This window comes from Limulus polyphemus, unplaced genomic scaffold (genome assembly GCF_000517525.1).
Source record: "Limulus polyphemus unplaced genomic scaffold, Limulus_polyphemus-2.1.2 Scaffold1512, whole genome shotgun sequence".
Taxonomy (NCBI): domain Eukaryota; kingdom Metazoa; phylum Arthropoda; class Merostomata; order Xiphosura; family Limulidae; genus Limulus; species Limulus polyphemus.
The window spans coordinates 125,550-147,723 of NW_013667122.1; the positions used below are offsets into that span (position 1 = coordinate 125,550).

Sequence of the window (22,174 nt, forward strand, 5' to 3'; positions counted from 1 at the left end):
AACTCTTGTACTTGGTATTCTTAGAAAGCTTGATTTCAATCAGTTGGACTGAATTAACCAAATGTTTAATGGGCATTGGTAGCTACATGAATGGTATCTTAATACATATATTTTCTTGCTTTTTTCTTCTTTACTTTCTCATTAAGGTAGTGATTGGATAGAAAAAACACCTTTTTAGGTGATTCTTGGGGAGCTTTGTTTGTGTATTTACATCTCTTTATGGACATTTTTATATTTGTGTAAATGCTGGCCTTAAATCCTTCTGGATTTTGAGCCATTCATAAGCCTGTCTTTGGGTTCTTAATTATAGAAGAAGATAAATTTTGTGGTGCATCCTCTGGATGTACATTCCCTGTAAGTACGGTGTTGGTTGGAGATGGTCCAGCTAAGTAAGTGCTCATGTGTGCTGGCCGGTATCCCTCTTCCTACAGTGGACTGGAAGTACCATACCCATTGACATCAGGTTTTACACTAGAGATATCATCCTGCCAGGACTTTCCACCTTCTTACCATCTGCTGGATGCTGGTTCCCAGTAGATGTTGGTTATGTTTGAAATGCGTGCAAGTGGAGATTGATTTTGGTAAGGAAGCTCGTCTTCCCTACCAATTCCCATCTCTCCCTACCGTAGATCTGATGTACCATTCCAGATTCTGCCTGGTGTTGGATGGGGTCGAACTACCACTACAGTCTGTCGCACCCTATCCACTTGACACCCAGGAGTCCCTTCATTGGTCATACATATTCTGGGATTCCTTCATGTGTTTCCTACTTTTATGTTTGTGACACAGTCATAAAAGAGCAAAGAGTATACCTGCATCAGGTATTGTGCAGTTACCCGCTGATGTGTGATGTTTTTTCTTTTGGTTCTACACCTCCTGGTCTCTCTTTGGGCACTTTCTAAGGGAGGAAACTTTTTTTTTTATTGGCTCTTCGCTAGTTCATTGTGGGATTCTAACTATTTGTGAGTGGAGTTAAGATTGTATTGGAAGTTAGCATTTTCCTACACTGAAAATGTATTTCGAGTAGATACTTACCACTTCTCATATTCCCCCTCCCCTCCAGCCTCCCCACTTCCAATAATATATGGGGTAGGTCTTCTGACCAATCTCAAAGTAATTAACAAGTGCAGATGTGAAGAGGGTGCTTGTTACAATAGGAATGGTGTTGTACTTCCATTGGTGGAGAGCTTCTGCATGATTATTTGCATGTGGATATACAGAAGTGGGAGGTGGAAGGCTAGTGGCATGTGTGGAAAATCTGCACTGATAGAGGGCAGTGCTAGTTGAGAAAATCTATTTTGTGAGGTAGTTATTTATTGGAACTACATTTTCAACTTTCTGTTTTTATGGTTAGACTAGGAGTTTCGTTATTCTGTTATACTCATGAGTATGAACTGACTGAATCATTTATCTTGTCTTGATAATACTCTTTTCATTGAGTTGTCACATCATCATCAGATATGTCATTAGTTACACATTTGTATAAATTCCTCTGTGATTTCACACAACTTTTCTATCTTTCTCAATCAAAAAAACGTTCATTATTTTAGTTTTAATCTCGGATTTTCTGATGCTGGATGTGAGTGCATTCAGCTAAGACTGAACAAACTCTTCTTTTTCCAGATTCTTTCTGTTTTGTTTTTTCTCAAAATCCTTTCATAATAATAATTAAATTTTTTCTCTGTTTCTCATTCATGAATCTTGTAGTTCTTCCTTCTTGGCATGTATATAATTTTCATCAGAATATCCAATACCTAAGGTTCATGATTAGGTCTCCTATGAGAAGAGCTGATTTCTCCTCTATATTTGATCGTTTACTAATCCATCATAATATTTCTTCCCCAAAAAACAATTTATTTAATCAAGGTAAAGACTGTATTACCGTTGAGGTACAGGATATTGTGGCTTTTTGTTAACTCTATGTATGTTCCTAACCTAACAGATCACAGTGCTTTATTTGGACAATATGATGTTAATTGAGTTACACTGATCTCTTTGGACATTTTCATTTGTTTTCAGGTTATCATTTGTGATTTTTGCATAAAGGTTAACCTTTCTTGCATTTCTCTCACAGTCTCTCGGGATGATTAACTTTAAATTATGGAAAAATCTGAATATTAATTGACAGTCACATCTTAGAAGATTAGACATGTGGCTATGGATACCTCATTGAAAAATATTTTATAACAAGAAATGTGGATGTCTTCAAATGTCTTTTATATCTTTTAGTTTGAGTATTCTAACTATTTCTTCTTAGAAGTAATTTAAAAACATTTTGTAAATGTAAAATGATGTAGGGATGGCAGTGCCAAAAGGAATGCTAACGAGAACATGGGGATGATACAGCTATACCTAGATCATCCCTCATGACTTTCAACATTAAAATTTAATGTTAAACTGTGAAATGCACAAATACAAAATTGTTACGAGGTCGGTCAATTCAATTTACAAAATATTTTTTATTACTTGTAACATTCTTTTTCCTGACTGAAGGTTAGAGTATTCTATGAATGTGTGTAATATTATGTGTATTGATTTTTCTTACTCCTTCACTTCATAGATAATATAGAAGTTGGCTCCTTAAAAACACTGATTGTATAGTGTACAAAGCATTGAGTATTCTACGTGTTACAGTCATATAATGTTCATCTGTTATTGTCTGCTAATTCCTATTTCACCCTGTACTTATGCTTTTTAAAAGAACACCAAGTTTCTGTAAGAAAGCTAACTCCAAGGGATAATGATAACATCATTTAAACTAGAATTAGGATTTTTTAAAGTTATTAATATTTATTACGACTAAGTGCACAGCTCAGAAACACTTAGAGTGGATTTAGCTTTAAACTGATATAAGTGATAAAGTAGTTGTAAAGTTATTCCAACTGGAACAAGAAGAAGAAAGACGAACAATTTGGTGTGTTGGTTATTTTCTGGTGTGGTATCTTAGCTATAGTTTCTTGCCTTGTTTTTTGGTTTGTTGGGTAGATATACAAATGAGAGTGAGAGGTTTTCATCTTTTAAAGTAAAACTCTCTGTAAATGTTTATTTTTTAGCATGAATATTTGTATTATGCCTATTGAGTACCTTGGCCATCCCTACATATTAGTCTACCAACTCTACGATAGGCATCTACTACTTTTTGTCATTGTTTTTCAGTTAGTCATGAAGCTACTATTCTATTTTCAATCCTTCCAATTTTTCTGTTGCTTTTATTTTTGTCTTCTGAATTAGATTTCTATTATCGTTCTGGAGGATTTCTACTTTGAAGTTAGGGTAGTGAATTAGAAATGGTGCTTGTCTTGCTGAATACTCCTATATTCATATCTAGTGATTAGTTGGTGGACTGTGTTTTATGCAAGTTTGGGGTTTTCATGGCGAGTTAACTTATTTGAAAGTTTTGCATTTTCCAGACAGTTACAGCAGTTTTTTTTTTAAGTCTAGAATCTGACAGTCTGAATATAGAAGGTTCTGGTCAAAGAACTCAAAGCTTGATGTTAAAAAAATGTAAAACTGTGCTCTAAATGCCTGGTGATTGTTAAAAACAAAAATTCCAACACACAGGATAGGTTTGAAAGCATATTTAGTGTCCAGTGTGTACTACTACATGTACATTTAATGACTGCAGCTGGCATTCTTTTTTTTTGTACTATCTATTTTTTTTTATAAGTTTTTCTACCAATCGATTACAGTTTATTTTATTTGAGTGTACCTTGTGGCCTGTCCTGGTTTATTATGATGCCTGAGGGTTTTCTTATGGAGTGAGTGTAAACTTGGTAATGTGTTTTTAACCTGTGCTTCTGTCCTCTTGGGTGGGGTTATCCAAGTAACATAGCCTGTTATGATTCCTCTATGCATCATATACTTTTGGGTTGGGACTGTAGTAATTGAAATAATATTTTTAGCATTGTTTTTTCACAGTAAATTTTCTGAGTTAGAAATGACAGAGGTTAAGCTGAAATTTCCTGATGCCATAGCTAAAATATATGTTGAAGAATTAGAACTTATTGCAAAAATGTACAAGTATTAGGACAGAAAAAATTATATAAACTTTGCTTTTGGTGAAAGAAGATATGCATTTAAATCTATATCAAAATATTTAAAACATCTTTAATTTTTAATTAAGAACAAAATTTGTATATATGTATATATATATAGTTTGTTTTTTGTTTTTCCAGAAGATGATCAGGGAACTCTTTCCTTGCATGAACATGTTGATGAAACTGCCATGACACATAGTCAGGAGGAAGAAGACAACAATAAACTGGAGCTGTCCTTATTAGGTAGTCCCAAACCTGAGTATAAATTTTCAGCTGAACCTTCTGGAGAAGACACATACATAAATAATAACACAAGGTAATCCCGAAACATTATCGTGGTCTTGTAAAAATAATTAACAATTTTTGGGTTCTTACCATCATGTTAAATTTCTTATTCCAATCTCTTAACCATAGACTAGAAGGTATGAAATAGATGCTTTGCATCTAAGTTTTATGTTCATTCAGACACCAATTTTATTGGGAAAAAAGAGACAGCAACAAATCTTTCATGTTAATAGTTTTTTTTTTATCTGAAAAACAAAGCCATTCAAAAGCTTCTGGTTATTTTATATAATGTAAAGTCATGCATAATTAGTTTTCTCATAATCTGTAGATGTTCACTTTATTGATTCATAATTTTTCTAAATAAAATTACTGCAACATACACACATCTGTATATGGAACACAAAAATTTAAGTACTCTCACACAAATATCTACCCTGGTATTTGCTACATGTACATAAATTGTATGCAAAATTGACCACTTTATAATGGGCATCATTAGCCTTTTTTTGAGGTTGCATCAGGTGTAATATAGCCACCTGGGTTGTGTGTCACAGTACATCTGCCAGCACTTTTTCTGATTATAATCTGCTCACCATAGTGGACTAAAACTTTGCCATTCACTGAAAAAAAAAAAAAAGTTTCATATTGTAATTAATAAGGTGATTTACATCTAATACAAAACATATTAATTTTAAATTTTTAATTACTAGTAATCAATCAAATTACAGTTGTTGTTCTGATAGGCAGTTTGATTGTGAAGGCAAACTTTTCAAAAGTTTTGTAATCTATTGTAACTGCTTTGTAAGCATCTAGTAAAAGGTAGACTAGGCCTACATTTAAGAGTGGCTTAGCATAGTAATAGTCGTAAGTAATTATTTACTTTTCTGTAGCCCCAAATGTTTATTTTTGCCCCAAGAAGAAAAAATAGCACGTACATTGTACCCCAAATGGTGAAAGTGAAGGGGCACACTGTCACTGTTTTTTATATCTTGTTTGAGTACATATTCCAGATCACTCTAGTTTAGACCATTATTGCAAACAGATGCTAAAGATTTATTGAATGAAGCTTGTGCATGAATAATAAATATTATATTCAGGTTCAACGATTTGTATTATCAACTCTTCTGTGTATGTCAGCAATCTTATTTATGCAGTTTAGAACTACCAGATGGTGAACTACTTAGATTCTGATTTGATTTCATTGATATGATATTTTACTGCCTAAAATCAAAATCATTCCTTTGAGAAACTTTTGTAAACCCTTTTGTGCACTACATTTTCATGTGAAAATACAAACATGTATGTGTTGCTCCGCTCATGAGTGAATAACTTTTGATTATGTTTGATATAGACATTAAATATCTTAAAATTATTAACATATACATATATCCTTTGCAATCTGTGTTACTCAACAGACTAAATCTCTTAGCTTATAACAACCATTTGTGTTATTGCACCAGTACATAAAATTTCTCCCATAGTTGCATAGTTGTATTAAAGAGAAATTAATAAAAACTTGAGAGATCCATTTATTCTTTAAATTGCATAAAAACGCTCATATAAGTTTATGTAACAACAGGTGTTCTTGCAAAACTTGTAAATCAAAATGTGACATTGGTTAAAATGTGTGCTCTAGTTATATGGTTCTTCATGTTCCTTACATGATATAGAGCTTGTAATTTTGAATTATTTTCTTTCCTCTCTTATAGGAAATTAATAAACAGTTCTCCATTTGAACTAACAGTAAACCAGTTTCAGAACAAATAGTCTGAGCATAGTTAAGAAACAGGGGGGGGAATACTTTACAGAAGGCAACTTTCAATGAAGTTCTTTTAGGAAGATTTGATTTAACTAACAAAAATAAATTAAGAAAGAATGTTTTGTTTGAAGTTTTTCATTACATATAATGTATGACAGATAGAGCTGGAAATAGTTTTAAATGAATGGTGAATCGTAGAGAACTTGTGTTTTAATTACTTTTGGAGATTTTGTCGTGAGAAAAATAATCGTATAAGCTTTATTTGGTGTTATAAATGGGAAAACAAATAATATTTAAATGTATATACATAATCAGAATTGTGTGGATATGTTTTTGTGAACTCTGTATAAGAGGCTGATATGAGGAAGTCTTAAGGTATTAAGTTATGCTTAGAATCTATAATTTTTCTGCATTTCAACCAACATACTATTAAAAAAGAGCCTAGTTTTACAGAAAATTATCAAAATAAATAAATATATTTAGCATACTCATTTCTAATATATTAATACACATATTATCTGATTTCATTAGGATACCAGCTGAAGAAGAGGGCAGACCCATGAGAGAACTTGCAACTGTGTTTATGACATCAGCGGGATTAATAATGCCAGCTCGAGATGGCCATATTCCAAACAGTTGTCTACCATCCAAGGAGGTTGAATCAAGGCCAGCCACACCAGAGAATTGGGTTGAAAAATCAGAATCTAGCATTTTTAAACAAAAAGCAATTAAAATCAAAGAAATTAAAAGAGACAAAGACAAACCTGTCAAAAACAAGAAAGATATTTCAGGCATTTTAAAGAAAGAAAGCAAAAAGATAAAGTTAAGTAAAAAAGATAACAAAGAAAACTCACAGACAAAAAGTAGTAAACAGCTACCAGGATTTAAAATACATCATCAGCAAACACACATTAAAAAAGAAGGAAAAGAAGGTGGATCTGTAAAATTTAAGAAAAAAGCCAAACCCTCAATTGAAGGAAATAAATCTCCGAAAGGAAAAAGTGAAAAATTAAAAAATAAAGAAGATAAACCTAAAATCAAAACATCTTCCAAACCATCAAAGCCTAAGAACAAATCTCCTAAAGTTGTTACAAGTGTTCCTGCAGTTACTTCATCTCCTCTTTCTCCATCCTCTGTTAAGTCGGTGAAGAGTGTTTCGGGTCAGAAGAGTCCCGTTTCACTCAGTACTCCGAAATCAGAAAAAGGTGGGCCGAGTTCACTTACTGCTCCAAAATCTCCACAGACAGCTGCTATAGATGTTGTTGTTAAAAATGAATCAGTTTGTGGAAATCAATCAAATAAATTTGAGTTTGATCAAGATTCTCCTCCAGGATCTCCTGATTCAAGGCTTGTCATTGATGATTCTGTGGAAGTACAAGCTCAGCATGAAATGGAGTCACGGTTAGCCGTATTGGATGACTGTATTGATGCAGTTATTCAACGTGCAAGGGAAGAAACTGAAAAACAAACTGTGAAAAATTTCAAGGCCATCGATGATACTATTGAAGATGTAATTAGAAGTTCAATAAAAAAATCTGAACCTAAAGATGTTTATGATTTCACAGATGACTCTTTAGATTCGTCACCTCCTACTCCAAAAACACCAGATGTTTTGGAAACTTCTGGTTTTCGTTTTAAGAAAGAAAAAATTAAAACTGAGGAACCTTTAAAACTGATTTCTGTTCCTGAAGAACAGAAAACAAAAAGTAAAGATAAATCAAAGAAGAAATCAGCAAAGGACTCAAAATGCAAATCTATCACACCTCTTTCACCTACAATTAAACAACAAAAGTCACTGCCATCAAAGACTCCAGACAATACTAAAGAATCACCTTCCAACAGTATTAAAACTGTAAAAACTGAATTAGAAAGTCACAGTGACCATGATCGTTCACCTTTTTCATCTATAACAGGGTTTCCCTCTCTACCTCCAGCACCACAACGATATCTTCCACAGCATACATTCGGGTGTCTCCCACCACCTCCTCCTTTTATTCCATCTTCTACACCTTATCCAAGCCCTGGTGCTGCAAGTGGTACATTTAACTCTATTATTCCCCCATTCTTTCCTCTAAATTCTCAAATGTCACCAACTTCTTCATTTCCAACACCTCCTTTGTTTGGATCATCAAGTAAACTGGACTGTTCTTCTAGCCAGCCACTGAACCTTGTTATGTCTGGACCATATGCTACTATGAAGACTGCTGCTGAGAAAAAAGATATGCCTGTTACCGAGATCCCATCACCAGGACCCGGAACTTTGCCTCTTAAGCCAGATCCTCACGAACCAGAAACCCCTGAGAAAGTTAAAGTAGATGATACTGGAGAGAAGGTGAGAAATTGTTTTATATTAAATATAAATTATTTTATTTCTCAGTGTAAGCAGCTTTTGAAATTGAACTTTGATTATATCTTACAGAGTTGAATGCTTTATTGTTGTGGGAATTTGGTAATTATATTGACACTTGCACATTTGTTTTTGTATAAAGTCCAAAATTCATTAATTAAAATAGCCTTGCCTATGTATATAAGGAACTTTTTAAAATTATATATATTTATGGTTCTCTGTATTGAATGACTACATGATTAATTTTAAAAATGTTGTCTTTGGGGAATTTGAAGATGGATAAACCAGAAATAATCTACTAGTGATATTAAGTGTCTGGTGATACTGTCGAGGAGTAGACTTACTTTCTAGTGCTATACCCATAAACCTGTAATTTAAACATAAAATGGAAGAGTTTTACTTTTATTTTGAAGTTAAAATTTGGTTGCCAGAAAAAGTACAAAAGTAACTTGTAAAGTTCTTTGTCAAAGTAATTTAGACTAAAATATTAATGGCTGGAGACGGCTTAAATGGGTAATGACAAAACCTTGTCGAAACGTTGTACATTTGCTGTCATGTTAAACTTGTATTAAAGTTTTTCTTCATTACCCATTTAAGCCGTCTCCAGCCATTATTAGTCTCAAAGTGGGTTCCTCGTCATCGAATGAGACTAAAATATTGTCCCCCCCCCCAAAAAAAACAAAAACAGAAAGTATTAGCCTCATGAAATATTACTATTTCTAACCCATTATTCTACATTCATGCTGGTATATTAACATGAATTTTTATATTTTTGTTCTTTTATTAATATTTTTTTATCTTATTAAGTAACATAGAACTTGTATATTGTGTTATATTCTTTTATTTGCACTTTTGTCAGTGGTTCAGTTTAAAGAGTGCTTGGAAACATTTATGTCACTCAAGTCCAGCAATAGCTTACCTGCTCTACTACTCATACTGGAGCTCCTGAGTATATATACAGTCTTTAAATTTGGTGTCCTAGACAGTTGCCTGTATTGCTTATTCTTAATACCAGACAGACATGTTACACACACTATAAAGATCACAAGCCAGATTGAAACCTGTTCATTGTCGCACTTAGTAACAGTTCCAAGTTTTAGTAGTCTCATGATAATAAAGTTTGTGTTATAGTGAAAACAAAATTGTAACACAGTTCAGTAAGAAAAAAAGCAAAACCCTATTATGTGTAAGATTAACCACCAATAATTGTAATGTGGTTATTCTTTACTAATCAGTCTTCTGCAGTTTATTTTTTCATAACAATATCAAAATAACAATATATAAATTACTTTAAGTTTTTATAAGTAAAAAACTTACTTACCTCCTTTCACAAGATTAGTTATTCTCTTTCAGTGTTGCCCTCTATATATGAAATTTTTCTTTACACATGCCACAAGCCTTCCACTCCCCCTCTATTAGAATTGCAAGATTCCAACATGTCTCTCATGCGAGTCATCATGCATCACCTCCTCAGCAATAGGAACATGACATGCTCACATGATGCATGTGACTCCCTCTACACTCCTCTACCAAACTATTACTTCTTATTTGACATGATCTTTTGTTTGTTTGATGCTTTGTTTCTTCATAAAGTAGTTGTTTTTTAAATTAATTTGCTTTCATTCAGCCTGTTTCTTCTATTAGTATTTATCAGTTAATTCTAGTCACCTTATTTTCTGCACTGGAATTTGTTGAAGCTTTCTGTGCAATGAATTCTGAAGTTAACATTACCACTTTGGGGGTTACCTATGTTTTTTCTCAGGCCCCAGGTGTGGGCGACCTGAAGGTGGATTTATCTGCTTTTATACACCAGGGGATCGAACATCATATGGGACAACCTTTGTCCCCAGACATTGCCCAGGCTGACAAAGACTTCATTCATCTTTTTCCACCTACAGATTTTGCAGTTCCTTCCCATTCCCAACCCGACGAGTCAACTGGGTGTAATGCAGTCTTTATGGATTTTGTGTCTCAGGTTTGTGACGTTTTATCCCATTTCCCTATTTCTTATACACCTCGTCCTTCCTTACTGCATAAACAATCTTCCCAACCCTTTTTTGGTTTTTCCTCCCTCACCTGATATTCAGGTTCATGCTGACCACTTTGCTTTGCAATTAAGCGAGGAATTAGCATGATGTGCCCCCGCAAACTTCAGATCAGTTCGCATTTTCCTACCATCATGGTGACTATCCATTTTTAGACCAGCAGTTGTTAGGTTCCTTATTGCATATTTGAGGGGCAGCTTCCAAATCATTTGTCTGTCTTACTCATGCCCAATACTCTTGCTTGTGTCTTATCTTTACAAATCTATTATGGTATCTTTCTTCCATACACCTCCTGTCTGAGGCTCCTCACAGAGGGGTTTTCTAGAGTTACCCTTGCCCTTCTCTCCTCCACTTTAGCCTGCATGTTGTCTATAGCTTTGGAGTTACATATGTGGTTTCTTTGTTGTTGGGACCTTATAGGTTGTGATGGCATATTGGCTTGGGTCTTAGGGCTTTATGTATGGGCCCCATTTGTGAGGCATTATGATTTTTGATATGGTCCTTGGGTGACATCGAATAAACAAGTATCCACCCTTACAAAAATTATAGCTTGTTTGTCACAGTCAGAGTCTCGTATGCCTCCAATTACTGTTTCTCATCCTTCCCCTTACCCATTCTTTCTACTAAGGGTACTTCTTGTCACTTTCCTTGACGATACACCCTCGTTGCCACCAGTAACGGTAACTACCCAGTAGGTTCTGGTCCTGTGGGAGCTTAGCTGTTCGAGTTTCTTCATCACTGGCATTCCTTCATGGGCAATCAATGGGTGCTTCAGGTTTTGTCAGAAGGATTCATTGTCCAGTTTCTTACCCCACTTCCCGTCTCTCCTTACCAAGTTATCTTCCCTCATCCTCAAGATTCTGTGACCAGCCAGTATCTGTCAGAAGTGTTTCTGGAATTGCTCTTGCTGCAGGCCATTGAACCTGTTCCCCATCCTTCCTAGGGTTTTTATTCCTGCCTTTTCATTGTTCCCAAGAAAATCAGGGATTTGCGTCCGGTAATTGACTTATCTTGCCTCAACCACTTCTTTTCACTACTCCAGGGTCACCATAAAGCCTTTTCTCACCCTAAAATGGCCATTTTCTCCAGGGTTGTGGATGAGCAAAATGGATGTCTCCAGTTCGATGACGAGGAACCCACTTTGAGACAAATAATGCTTGGAGATGCCTTGAATGGGTAATGAAGAAAAACTTTAATATAAGTTTAACATAACAGCTAATGTACCACAATATTTCGACAAGGTTTTGTCATCATCAGGTACCTGATCAAACTGGAGAAGTCTTTCCTCAGACCCACTCAATATCTTGTCCATTTGGGGGTCTTTTTCAACATTCATATCAGTCTGACCCATCCTTCACCTTTACGACTTTGTTGAATGGAACTGTTGGTTCACCATGCCCTCTTGGTTCAGTCACTTACTGCTTGTGAGGTTCTATCACTTTTGGGGATATGGTCATCAATGATATCACTGTATCCCCTCAGTCATGCCCATATTAGATCCCTTCAGTGGGCACTTCTCAATTAATGGAACCTTGCTCAGGATCCTCTTTCCATCCCCATTACCCTTCCTTTTCCCTTGTGAGACAATCTGCTTTGATGGTTGGACAAAGCCCACACATCAGTGGATGTGGCACTTCCTCCCACTCATCTGTATTTACACATTTTCATGGATGGGGGTATGGGTCAATCAACAGGAAGCTTTGGGCCATTGGTCTGTGGACAAAAGCACTTTGCATATCAATGTTCTTGAACTTTAGCCATACGTTGGGCATTGCATCACTTCCTTCTCACTTGACATTGTCTGGTGATTGTTCATACAGACAGTTCTACAGTGGTGGCACATATCAACCACCAAGGGGCACTCGGTCCAGAGATCTCTGTTTTCAGATGATGAATCTTTTATACTGGGCCCACACACATCATATTCATCTTATTGCGTGTCATGTGCCGGGTTCTTTGAATCTCGTCATGGATCGTCTTTTGCGCCCTGACTGGATATATCCCACAGAGTGATCATTAGGTCCCATTTTATTTCAGCAATCTTTGCCATCGGTGGGGTTCTCTCCACATGGATGCATTTGCTGTGAGCCTGAACAACAAGTTAACTATCTTTTTGTTACTTGTACCTCATCCCTAGGCTCTAGCAGTTTGTGCCTTCAGCCAAGATTGGTCACGTAAGTATATTTATGTGTACCCACCCATACAATTACTTCATCAGGTGATTTCTTTCATCCACTCCACTCCTTGTTGGGTCCTCCTGATTGCTCCTCTACCATTTTCCACTTTCTCTCTACCTTCTTCGGCAACCTCAGTTACATCCCACCCTTCATGTTCTGCATCTTTACGCCTGGCTTTTGTCCAGTCCTTGGTGAGAAGAACCAGTTTCACACGTTGAGTTGCTTTCTTGCTAGTTGGTTCCGCAGAAGTGTACCAACACAAGTGGAAGGTATTCCGTTGTTGGTTTACAACTACTGTGTTTCCCACTGACCAGCCTACTGTGGTTTGTGTGGGATAATTTCTCACCTGGCTCTTTGATCATGGGTCTTTCATGATATCAGGTAGCCTTTTCCCATACCTTTCTCTTTTCCTGATACCGTAGAGTTTTTACTTACCCTGTCATTACCATGCTCATGTGTCCCTTCTGGATACGTCACCCTCCCAGGTTATCTACCCTTCCAGATTGGGATGTTAATGTGGTCCTCCATTCTCTTACTTTACCTCTGTTTGAACCACTTACCTCGTGTTACATGTTTCATCTTTCCCTTAAAACATATTTCCTTTTTCTCTTAGTCTGTGGATGTTGATTTGTTTCCCATTGACATTTCACATTACCCTTTATCACCCTACCTATATTCTCCTTTATCCAGATCATTTCTTTCTTCCAAAGACCTCAATAGCTCGGGAGAGTGGTTCCTCCTTTGCTCCTATTTCCCTTCCTTCTATCTCCCATCTTTACCCTCAACCTTTGTGATCTTTCATCCTCTACCCTTACCAATTAGGTCCATCTTTTGGTTCGATTGGCCTATTCCTCCCGGAATTTGTTTCAGGTGTCCTCCCATCAGATCTGACACTTCACATTTTCCCTTGCTTCTTGTCTTTGGCATCCAATGGAGGAGATTCTGCAGTCCAGCATGTGGACCACACCAAGTACGTTCATCTCCATCATATCGCGGTTTCCTCTTCATTGGGGTTTTGTCTACCACCTATGGCCATTCTTCAGACTTCTGTGCAACTCAAACTGGTAAGTTTTTATTCATACTTTCCTTTTTTTAGGGGCCTTTGTTTACTCACCTGTGGGATTGAGGTACGGTATATTCCTATGTTTAGGATCACTTTTCACATTCACTTACACATTCCACAGTTGAGCGAAGAGTGTACCTGGCTCAGAAGTGGTGCGATTCCTGTTTCCTGAACTTCGGATATGAATCTCGCGCCAGTCCCTCCTTATCAGTGCAAGATTCTAACTAATGTGGTGAGGGAGGTAACTACTGTATAGGAAGTTATAAGTTTCATATACTGAAAATGTATTTCCAATAGGTACTTACCTTTTCTCATATTTCCCACCCTATCTTCCCACATTTCTCCGGGTGCTGACATCTTCTGCCAAACTTCAAAGTGATAGTTCAGTAAAGGCACATAGAGGGAGTCACGTGTCACATGATTGTACTATTGGTGGAGAAATGATGCATGATGATTTGCCTGAGAGACATGTTGGAATCATTTGATTCCATCAGGTGGGGAGTGGAAGGCTTGTGGCATGCGATTTTGCATATAGAAGACAGCACTGAATGAAAATAGGTAATCTTGTGAGGGAAGGTAAGTACCTATTGGAAATACATTTTTAGTATAGGAAAATTATAACATCAATCATAATTTATTGATACCTTTAAAGTTTGAGATTTACATTATGAATTTATAATTTATATATTTCTTGTCACATTTTTACAGCATGACCAAAAGCAGGTGACATTAATATTGAAAAGCATAATTGTAGGGCTTATGTAGGTTGATATCTGTACTAGTTATTGGTCTTTTAAAGTCATAATTACTCTTATTTGATGAAGAATATTTCTCTACTTTAAATCCATCATGTGTGCCATGACCTTTAGTTTATGAAACCACGAATAGAAAGATATTACTCATTCACTTCTATGGGAAAACATGGAATCATGTAATACTCTAACTTAGACTTTGGTTCATAAAAATTTCAGTTATGTAAACCATCACAAAGGTTATGCACAAAGAATGAATTATGTACTAAAAGTGTCTTAGATTCAGAATGTGAAAAACTGCTGGGTACATTCTAATTAAGCTGATACACATTGCCATTTAATTTTGGACAAACATATATATAGTTTAATACATACAGAAGTAGGTGTATGCATTTACTAAATATTGTGTGCCTTTTTTTTTTCCATTCTGCATTACAATCTTTAGTGTTGAGCTACATGCATTTTGTGTATTAAGTGTAAGCACCCATGGTTCTCTAGTGTAAAAAAAACATTCTTGGTACACAAGTTTGGTTGTAATTAAACTCGTGTGTATAAATGTAGAGAATCACCACTTGCTCCAATTATAAACATATATGTCTCAGAAAAACGTTTAAGTAAAACATCTTCCCATAATATATTAAAAAAAATCTTCTCACTGTGTACTTGAATTGATAATGGAAATATGTTGGAAGTTAAGAGATCAAAGAAGTAATAGGAGTTTAGAATCAAAAACTTTGTTTTTTGTATCATTCTGAAATTGTTGTTTTCCAAAGCACATGAGAACAAATTCATTGTAAAGTGAACCTTCAATTTTGGTGTGGTTCTTCCGACCACTCACAAGATTAGCTATTCTCATTCATTACTGGCCTCTATATGCAAACTTTTTTTATTATGCATGCTACAAGATTTCCGCACCCCCTTATTGGAATCAACTGATTCCAGTGTGTCTCATGCAAATCATCATGCATCACTTCTCCACCAATAGGAGAATAGTACATACACTCATGTGATGCATGTGATTCTCTCTATGTGCCTCTACCGAATTATCACTTCTCATTTGCCAGTGCTTGCACTAGGACATTTTTTTTCTTCTTGATTAGTGTATAAGATTGAATTAGTTCTTGAGGTGGTTTAATTTCAAATTCAGGTTCAATTACCCTTGTTCTAGTTGCATTTATTTATTTATTTCTTACTTAAAATGCTTTTGTTGACTGATACCACATGAATTCCACATCCTGAATTTGCTGTACCTTCCCATAACCTTCCTGGGGATTCTGTTCGGCCTTTCTTGGTTTTTTGGAACTTATTTCTCAGGTATGTGATGTTTTATCCCTTGCTCCCTTATCTTATGACCTGCTTCCTTCATTACTGCATGAATATACTTCCCATCCCTATTTGGTTTTTCCACCATTAGTATGCCTCATCCCCCACAGGCTTTGGATCAGTCTGCCCTCGCATATCATAGGGCTGACTGTCCATATCTCAACCAACAACTGTTGGATTCAGTTTTACCCATTTGGGGGACATGCCCCCAATCTCCCATTAGTCTCACCCATGCCCAATTTTCCCACACCTGTCTTACCCTTACCACTCTTTTGCAGTACCTTTCCACAATCAATCTCCTGTCTGAGGCTCTTCACAGAAATCTTGAGGGATTTTCTGGAGACATTCTCCTTACCTCCATGTTGGCTCTTTTTTCATCTTCGGCTCTGGCTTTAGAAACGTGGTTTATCTGTTGTTGGGACCTTTTAGTTCATGAAGCAGTTTTATCAAGAACCTGTTTACCTGCTCCTTATCTCCAGGACTTGCATATGGATCTCTTTTTAAGATGTTTCATCTTTGATATGGTCCTTGGAGTCTCGGGTGACAACTGTCCAGCAACGATCTACCTTTCCCATCTGCTAGTCCATTTATCTCAGTTGAAGCTGAGTGTGGTACCAATTCTGATTTCCTGTCCTTCACCTTCCCAGACCGTATCTGTCCCTCCTTCTCATGGTGCCATAGCTTGTCATTTTTCTCGACAACGTACGATACACTGCCACCAGTTTTTGTGACTATCTGGTGGATTTGGCCCTGGTGGGAGCTTGACTTGTGGCCTTCAATCATCTGTGGATTCCTTTTATCACCAAGGTTTGGGTTCTTCAAGTTTTGTCAGAGAGCCTCGAAATTCCATTTCTTGTCCCACCTCCTTGTCCCAGGTACTTGTTTCCTTCCCTTCTTCTCAGGATCCCATAACTTGCCAGCATCTATCAGAAGCAGTACAGAACCTTCTCACCCACCAGACTATCAAACGTTCCCAAAAAGACTGGGGACTGGAGGCTTGTCATCCATCTGTCATGCCTCAATCGATTTGTTCACCTCCCACATTTCACCATGGATTCCTGCCTCACTCTTCAGTGGGCATTTTCTCCAGGTCTCTGGAATACCAAAATGGATGTCTCCAATGCTTATCTGCATATTCCCATCTCAGATCAATCTTGTCCTTATCCTCTGTTTGTCCATCTTGGAGTGGTGTACTAATTTTGTGCCCTACTCTTTGAGCTAGCCTGCACTCCTTATGTGGTGAGAGCTTATGTTCTTCATCTTCATTCCCTGGGGCTGCATTTCCATTTTTACATGGACAACTGGCTACTTCTGACCCATTCTGAACAGAAGTTGGCCAGTCATACTCATCAGCTCCTTCTCAAAGCTGCTCTGGTAGGATGGGTTGATCAAACTGGAGAAGTCCTTCCAGCATCCTACTCAATACCTTGTGCATTTGGATGTCTTTTTCAACACTCACCTCAGTTGGGCCCAACCTTCTTTCGTACTCCTTTCTATGAAATTGTCAGTTTGCCATGCCCTGTCTGCTTCCTGACTTTCTGCACACAAGGTTCTGTCACTTTTAGGGATGTGATCTTCTATGACACCACTAATCCCCCTCAGCTCCCACACATGCACTCCCTTCAGTGAGCTCTGTATGATCAATGAAACCTTGCTCAGGATCCCTTGGATGCTCCCATAATTCTTCCTCTTTCATTTGTAGATGATCTCCTTTGGTGGTTAGACAAGACTCACACATCAGTGGTTACCCCACTTCCTTCTCCTCTGGATTTACATATCTTTACAGACACATCCCTTCAGAATTGTGTTGCATGAGTCAATCACCAGGAGGCTTTGGGTTGTTGGTCTTTCAACTTATGATCTTTACATATCAATGTCCTAGAGCTCCTAGTCATTCATCAGGCTTTGGATTACTTTTTTGCCATTGCCAGACATTATCTGGTAATGATCCATTCCAACAATTCAATGATGGTGGCTTAAATCAATCACCAAGGTGTCACTCGGTCAAAATCCCTCTGTTTTCATACATTTGTTCTCCTGTATTGGGATCACTCGCAACACATTCGTTTAATTCCATGTCATGTCCCGAGTGCTTTCAACCTCGTGGCGAGTCATCTTTCTCACCCTGACAAGATTTACCCAACAGAGAGGTCCCTTCATCTTCTCATTTTCCAGTGGCTTTGCAATCTGTGGGGTTTTCCTCACATTGATGCATTTCCCACTAATCTAAATCATCAGTGCTCTTCCTTTGGTTCCTGCTACCTCATCCTCAGGCTTTGCATATAAATACTTTCAGCCAGGATTGATCACACAAAATCCTTATGTTTATCATCATGTCCGAATTGCTTCATCAGGTAGTTTCCCTTATCCATGCCACTCAGTGCCGGGTCCTTCTGATCACACCCTATTGGCTGGCTCAACCATGGTTTCCTTGTTTACTCCAACTGCAATTATTCCCTCCTGTACCACTTCCATTATTATCTAACTTCCATCATTAATCCCAGTCATCAGTTCTGCATCCCGCACTTTACGTTTTCCGTCTTCACTCCTGACTTTTGTCCAGTCCTTGGCGAGGAGATCTGGTTTCTCCTGTCATGTAACTTTTCATATGGCTCAATCCATCCTTCCTTTCTTCATTGAAGTGTATCAGCAAAAGTGGAAGGTCTTTCACACATGGGCCCAGGCTTGGAGGTTTCCTGCTGCTCTTTCTACTGTTGCTGGTGTCTCCAAGTTTCTCACATGGCTTTTTGACTTGAATTCAGCTTATCGGGCAGCTTTATCCTTACCATGTTAATCTGCTCCTTTCAGATTTGACAACCTGCTCTTCTGGATTGGGACACTAATGTGGTCCTCCATTCCCTTACTTTACCTCCGTTCAAACCTGTTTCTTCGTGTTATTTGTTTCACCTGTCCCTTAAGACATATTTCCTTCTCCTTTTAGCCTGTCGGTGTCGACTGTCTGACTTGTTCAACATTGACATTACACTTACAATTTATCACCATACCTATCTTCTCCTTCATCTGAATCATTCCTTCCTACTCAAAACCTTGGCAGCTCATGAGAGTAACTCCTCCTTTTCACCTGTTTTCCTTCCCTCTATTTCTCATCTCTACTAACATCCTGATCCAGGTAGACTTCTATGTCCTGTGCATGGCCTTCCTTTTTATATTGCCTGCACGGCTTCCTTCAATGGTTCTCGTTCCTTTCTCTTTATCCTGTAACAACTCTCTTCGTTCAGAGATCTCTCCTCTTGTACGCTAACCAATTGGATTCATCATTTGATCCAGTTGGTTTATTCCTTCCTGTCCCTTTCCCACTGTATGTTGTTCTCTGTTACCTCTAATCAAATTCGACACCTCTCCTATTCTCTCGCTTCTCATCTTTGTCGGCTTTTGAAGGAAATTCTACAATTGGGCATGTAGACCAACCCTAACACGTTCATCTCCCATTATTTATATCATATTGCAATTTCAGTTTTCTCAGATTTTTGCCTTCCAACTGTGGCTGTACTTCACACTTCTGTGCTACTCTGACACTGAGGAAATCTTTATTATTTCTGTCAGGGCCTCATTCTTCATACCTTCATTATATGGATCCCACTCTGTGGCAAGTGGTGCCTGACCAAGTATTCTTTAAATCTGCACTGCACACCATGTTAACTAGTATTTCCTTTTCTATGGCTTTGCGTGCTTACCTTTGAGATAGGGTTTTTCCAAGATCTCTTGTAAGTAAATAAGCTCACAATATTTGCTTCACAAATTGTCCCGTTTTGAGCCGTACCACCCATGGACCTTATGGGTAAAGCAGAAGGGGATGGCTACCCATCCCTGCCATGCCTTGATTGAATAAATTGGGATGGTCTGCTTTTCAAAATAGGGTTTCATGATCACCCATTGCACTGTCCTGGGTGTCAATGTACCTCCGGGCTCTCCAATGCATTCTTAGTCCCCTTTTCTAATGGAGTATGGGAGTCCTTACCACTTACAAGCTGCTGGGGTGGTCATCCATGGAGCCACCCTGCTGAATGGGTTCCACATAAGATGGCTATAACCATTCAGTTCAGAGTAAGGTGGTCGTTTCTTCCGGTGTAGATGATGTAATATCCTCTGATTTATGATTAACCATACAACTGAATGAGACATCATTATGCAGTTCACTGCTTCAATTGAGAGCCCTCTTCCTACCCTCACGTGGATGTTGGTACGCCACGGCCTGGTTTTGGATATCAAGTGAATCAATCAACATAAGTTCTTACACAGGTTTAGGGTTGTCTACCTTCCTCCTTCTGTGTTGTGGGTCACAGCAGGGATACGTTGGATTATTTCGGTTCTATCCTTGGCTCTCCATCGTTTTCTCTAATTGTGTGGATGTCATTGCCCTTTGGATGGACCCAACCTGTTTCATGGCCGCGGGAGTTGATTGCATGCAATAGACTTTCTTTTGATACCGGATGTCAAATTCCCAGATCTATAGCTCAGATCTAATCCTGTGTAATTCCCAGGAATCAGAGTTTTTCTCAATTCCCAGGTTCTTGGGTTGCAGATGAAGATGGTATGATCCTCATCGTACCATCACACGGATATCGGTACTCTACGAAGAGGTTTTGGTTGTAGTTGACTTACTGCATATGGTCCGCCACATCCTAGCCACTCTACACCATGGGATGCATCCTCGTTTACCCACTTTTCTTATTGTGGGATTGAGTTACTATATCTTTCTCCAGCTAGGATCACTTTCCTACTGCATTCTCTCCCACTTGGATGTGCTTCTCCCATTTTCCACCATGAGTTCTTGCATATTCTACATATGGGCAAAGAGTATACCTGAATTAAAAGTGATGTGGTTCCAACCATATCAGAAGTTATAATTTTCCTATGCTGAAAATGTATTTTTGATAGGTACTTCCCTCTTCTCACACTTCCAGTGCTTCCGCCATCTGCCAAACTTTGAAGTGATGGTTTGGTAGAGGCACATAGAGGGAGTCACATGTGTCACATGAGTGTACTATTCTCCTATTGGTGGTGAAGTGATGCATGATGAGACAATAGAGGGGGTGCACAAGGCTTGCGGCAAGCGTAAAAAAAGTCTGCATATAGAGGGCAGCAATGAATGAGAATAGCTAATCTTGTGAGAGGGGGGAAGTACCTATTGGAAATACATTTTACGTATAGGAAAATTTTAATTTTTCACATTTTCCTTGTGTGGTAGGAAAATACATTTCTGTTATGAGAGCTAGTGTATTTCTTATTGCAGCCAAAAGTGAAAGAACATAAAAAAGAGAAAAAAGAAAAAATTGACAAGAAAGAAAAAATTAAAAAAAGAAGTAAGGATAAAGAGAAAAACAAAGAGAAAGAAAAGGAAAAAGAAAAAGAGAAACCAAAAGAGAAAAAAGAAGAAAGTGAGAACAAGCCCAAACCTAAAGAAAAAGTGGAAAAATGTAAAACAGAAAAGAAGAGTAAAAATAAAGTGGAAAAGGAGAAAGAGAAGAAAAAGTCAAAAGAAAAAGAAGAAAAGGTATGGTTGTATTGGGTAGGAAAAGTTTTCTCTTTGGAAAAAATAATGGTTTTCAGTCATGCAGGTGAGATAACTGTATTGCACCTTTACATATTGAAATTAATAATGCACGTAGTAACAATTTAAACTGGTGTCAATAATTTCCTCCATAAATATTCAATAAATTTGCTTTCATATTCTGTGTGTTGTGTGCGTGTCAGTTACAAATATTGTTCAATCTTAAAAAAATTGACAAATCTGTAAGTGCTCAAAATGATAACATAAAGCTTAAACACAGAGATTACTAGAATATTTGTACTAAAGATTGGTGCCCGCATAAAGTAGGAAACACTAGCTAGTTTTTGAAATAGGAAATCAGAATATTCTAGATTTGTTTAGTATAGGGAATTTTGCAGGAAATTATAAAATTCAGGTGCAAAAACACTTGATAATGTGTAGTATTCTTTTGTTTTGTGTAAAACAGTTGTATGCTAAAAAAGGAATTTGATGTTTAAAATAATAAATTATATGTATAATGTACACTAGCATTAAAGCTTTACTTACCCATGCTGAAGTTATAGTTGCAATAAAGCCAGAAAGATGATTTAACAATACTGTGTGATGTCATGCTCAGTCTTAAAAAATGTAGAAATCTTTAAGTGCTAGAAATAATAATATATTATATGCCTATTAGTCTTAATCAATGTTTGAAAAAGTTTTTGAAAGTCTGATAATAGATAGATGGTTTGCAAAGTCATTTAATAAAATTTAAAATTTTGTCAGATAGTTTGCATGATTTCACTTGCAGAAAATACCTTACTAATTCTTGGGCAATCTTTGAAGAGGTCACTGCTTATGTAGATGAGATTATCAGTGTGGATTTGGTGTATAT

The 22,174-nt window shown here is 37.2% G+C and overlaps 1 protein-coding gene across 1 annotated transcript in view; it reads left to right on the forward strand.

The window, feature by feature from the left end:
• LOC106463902 (transcription initiation factor TFIID subunit 3-like) overlaps positions 1–22,174 on the forward strand; it is a 77,601-nt gene that overhangs the window by 23,426 nt on the left and 32,001 nt on the right. Inside the window, exons 4-7 of the mRNA XM_022391536.1 lie at positions 4,176–4,353; positions 6,613–8,413; positions 21,043–21,156; positions 21,241–21,303. Coding sequence (XP_022247244.1) covers positions 4,176–4,353; positions 6,613–8,413; positions 21,043–21,156; positions 21,241–21,303 — 2,156 coding nt within the window. The remainder of the gene's footprint in view (positions 1–4,175; positions 4,354–6,612; positions 8,414–21,042; positions 21,157–21,240; positions 21,304–22,174) is intronic.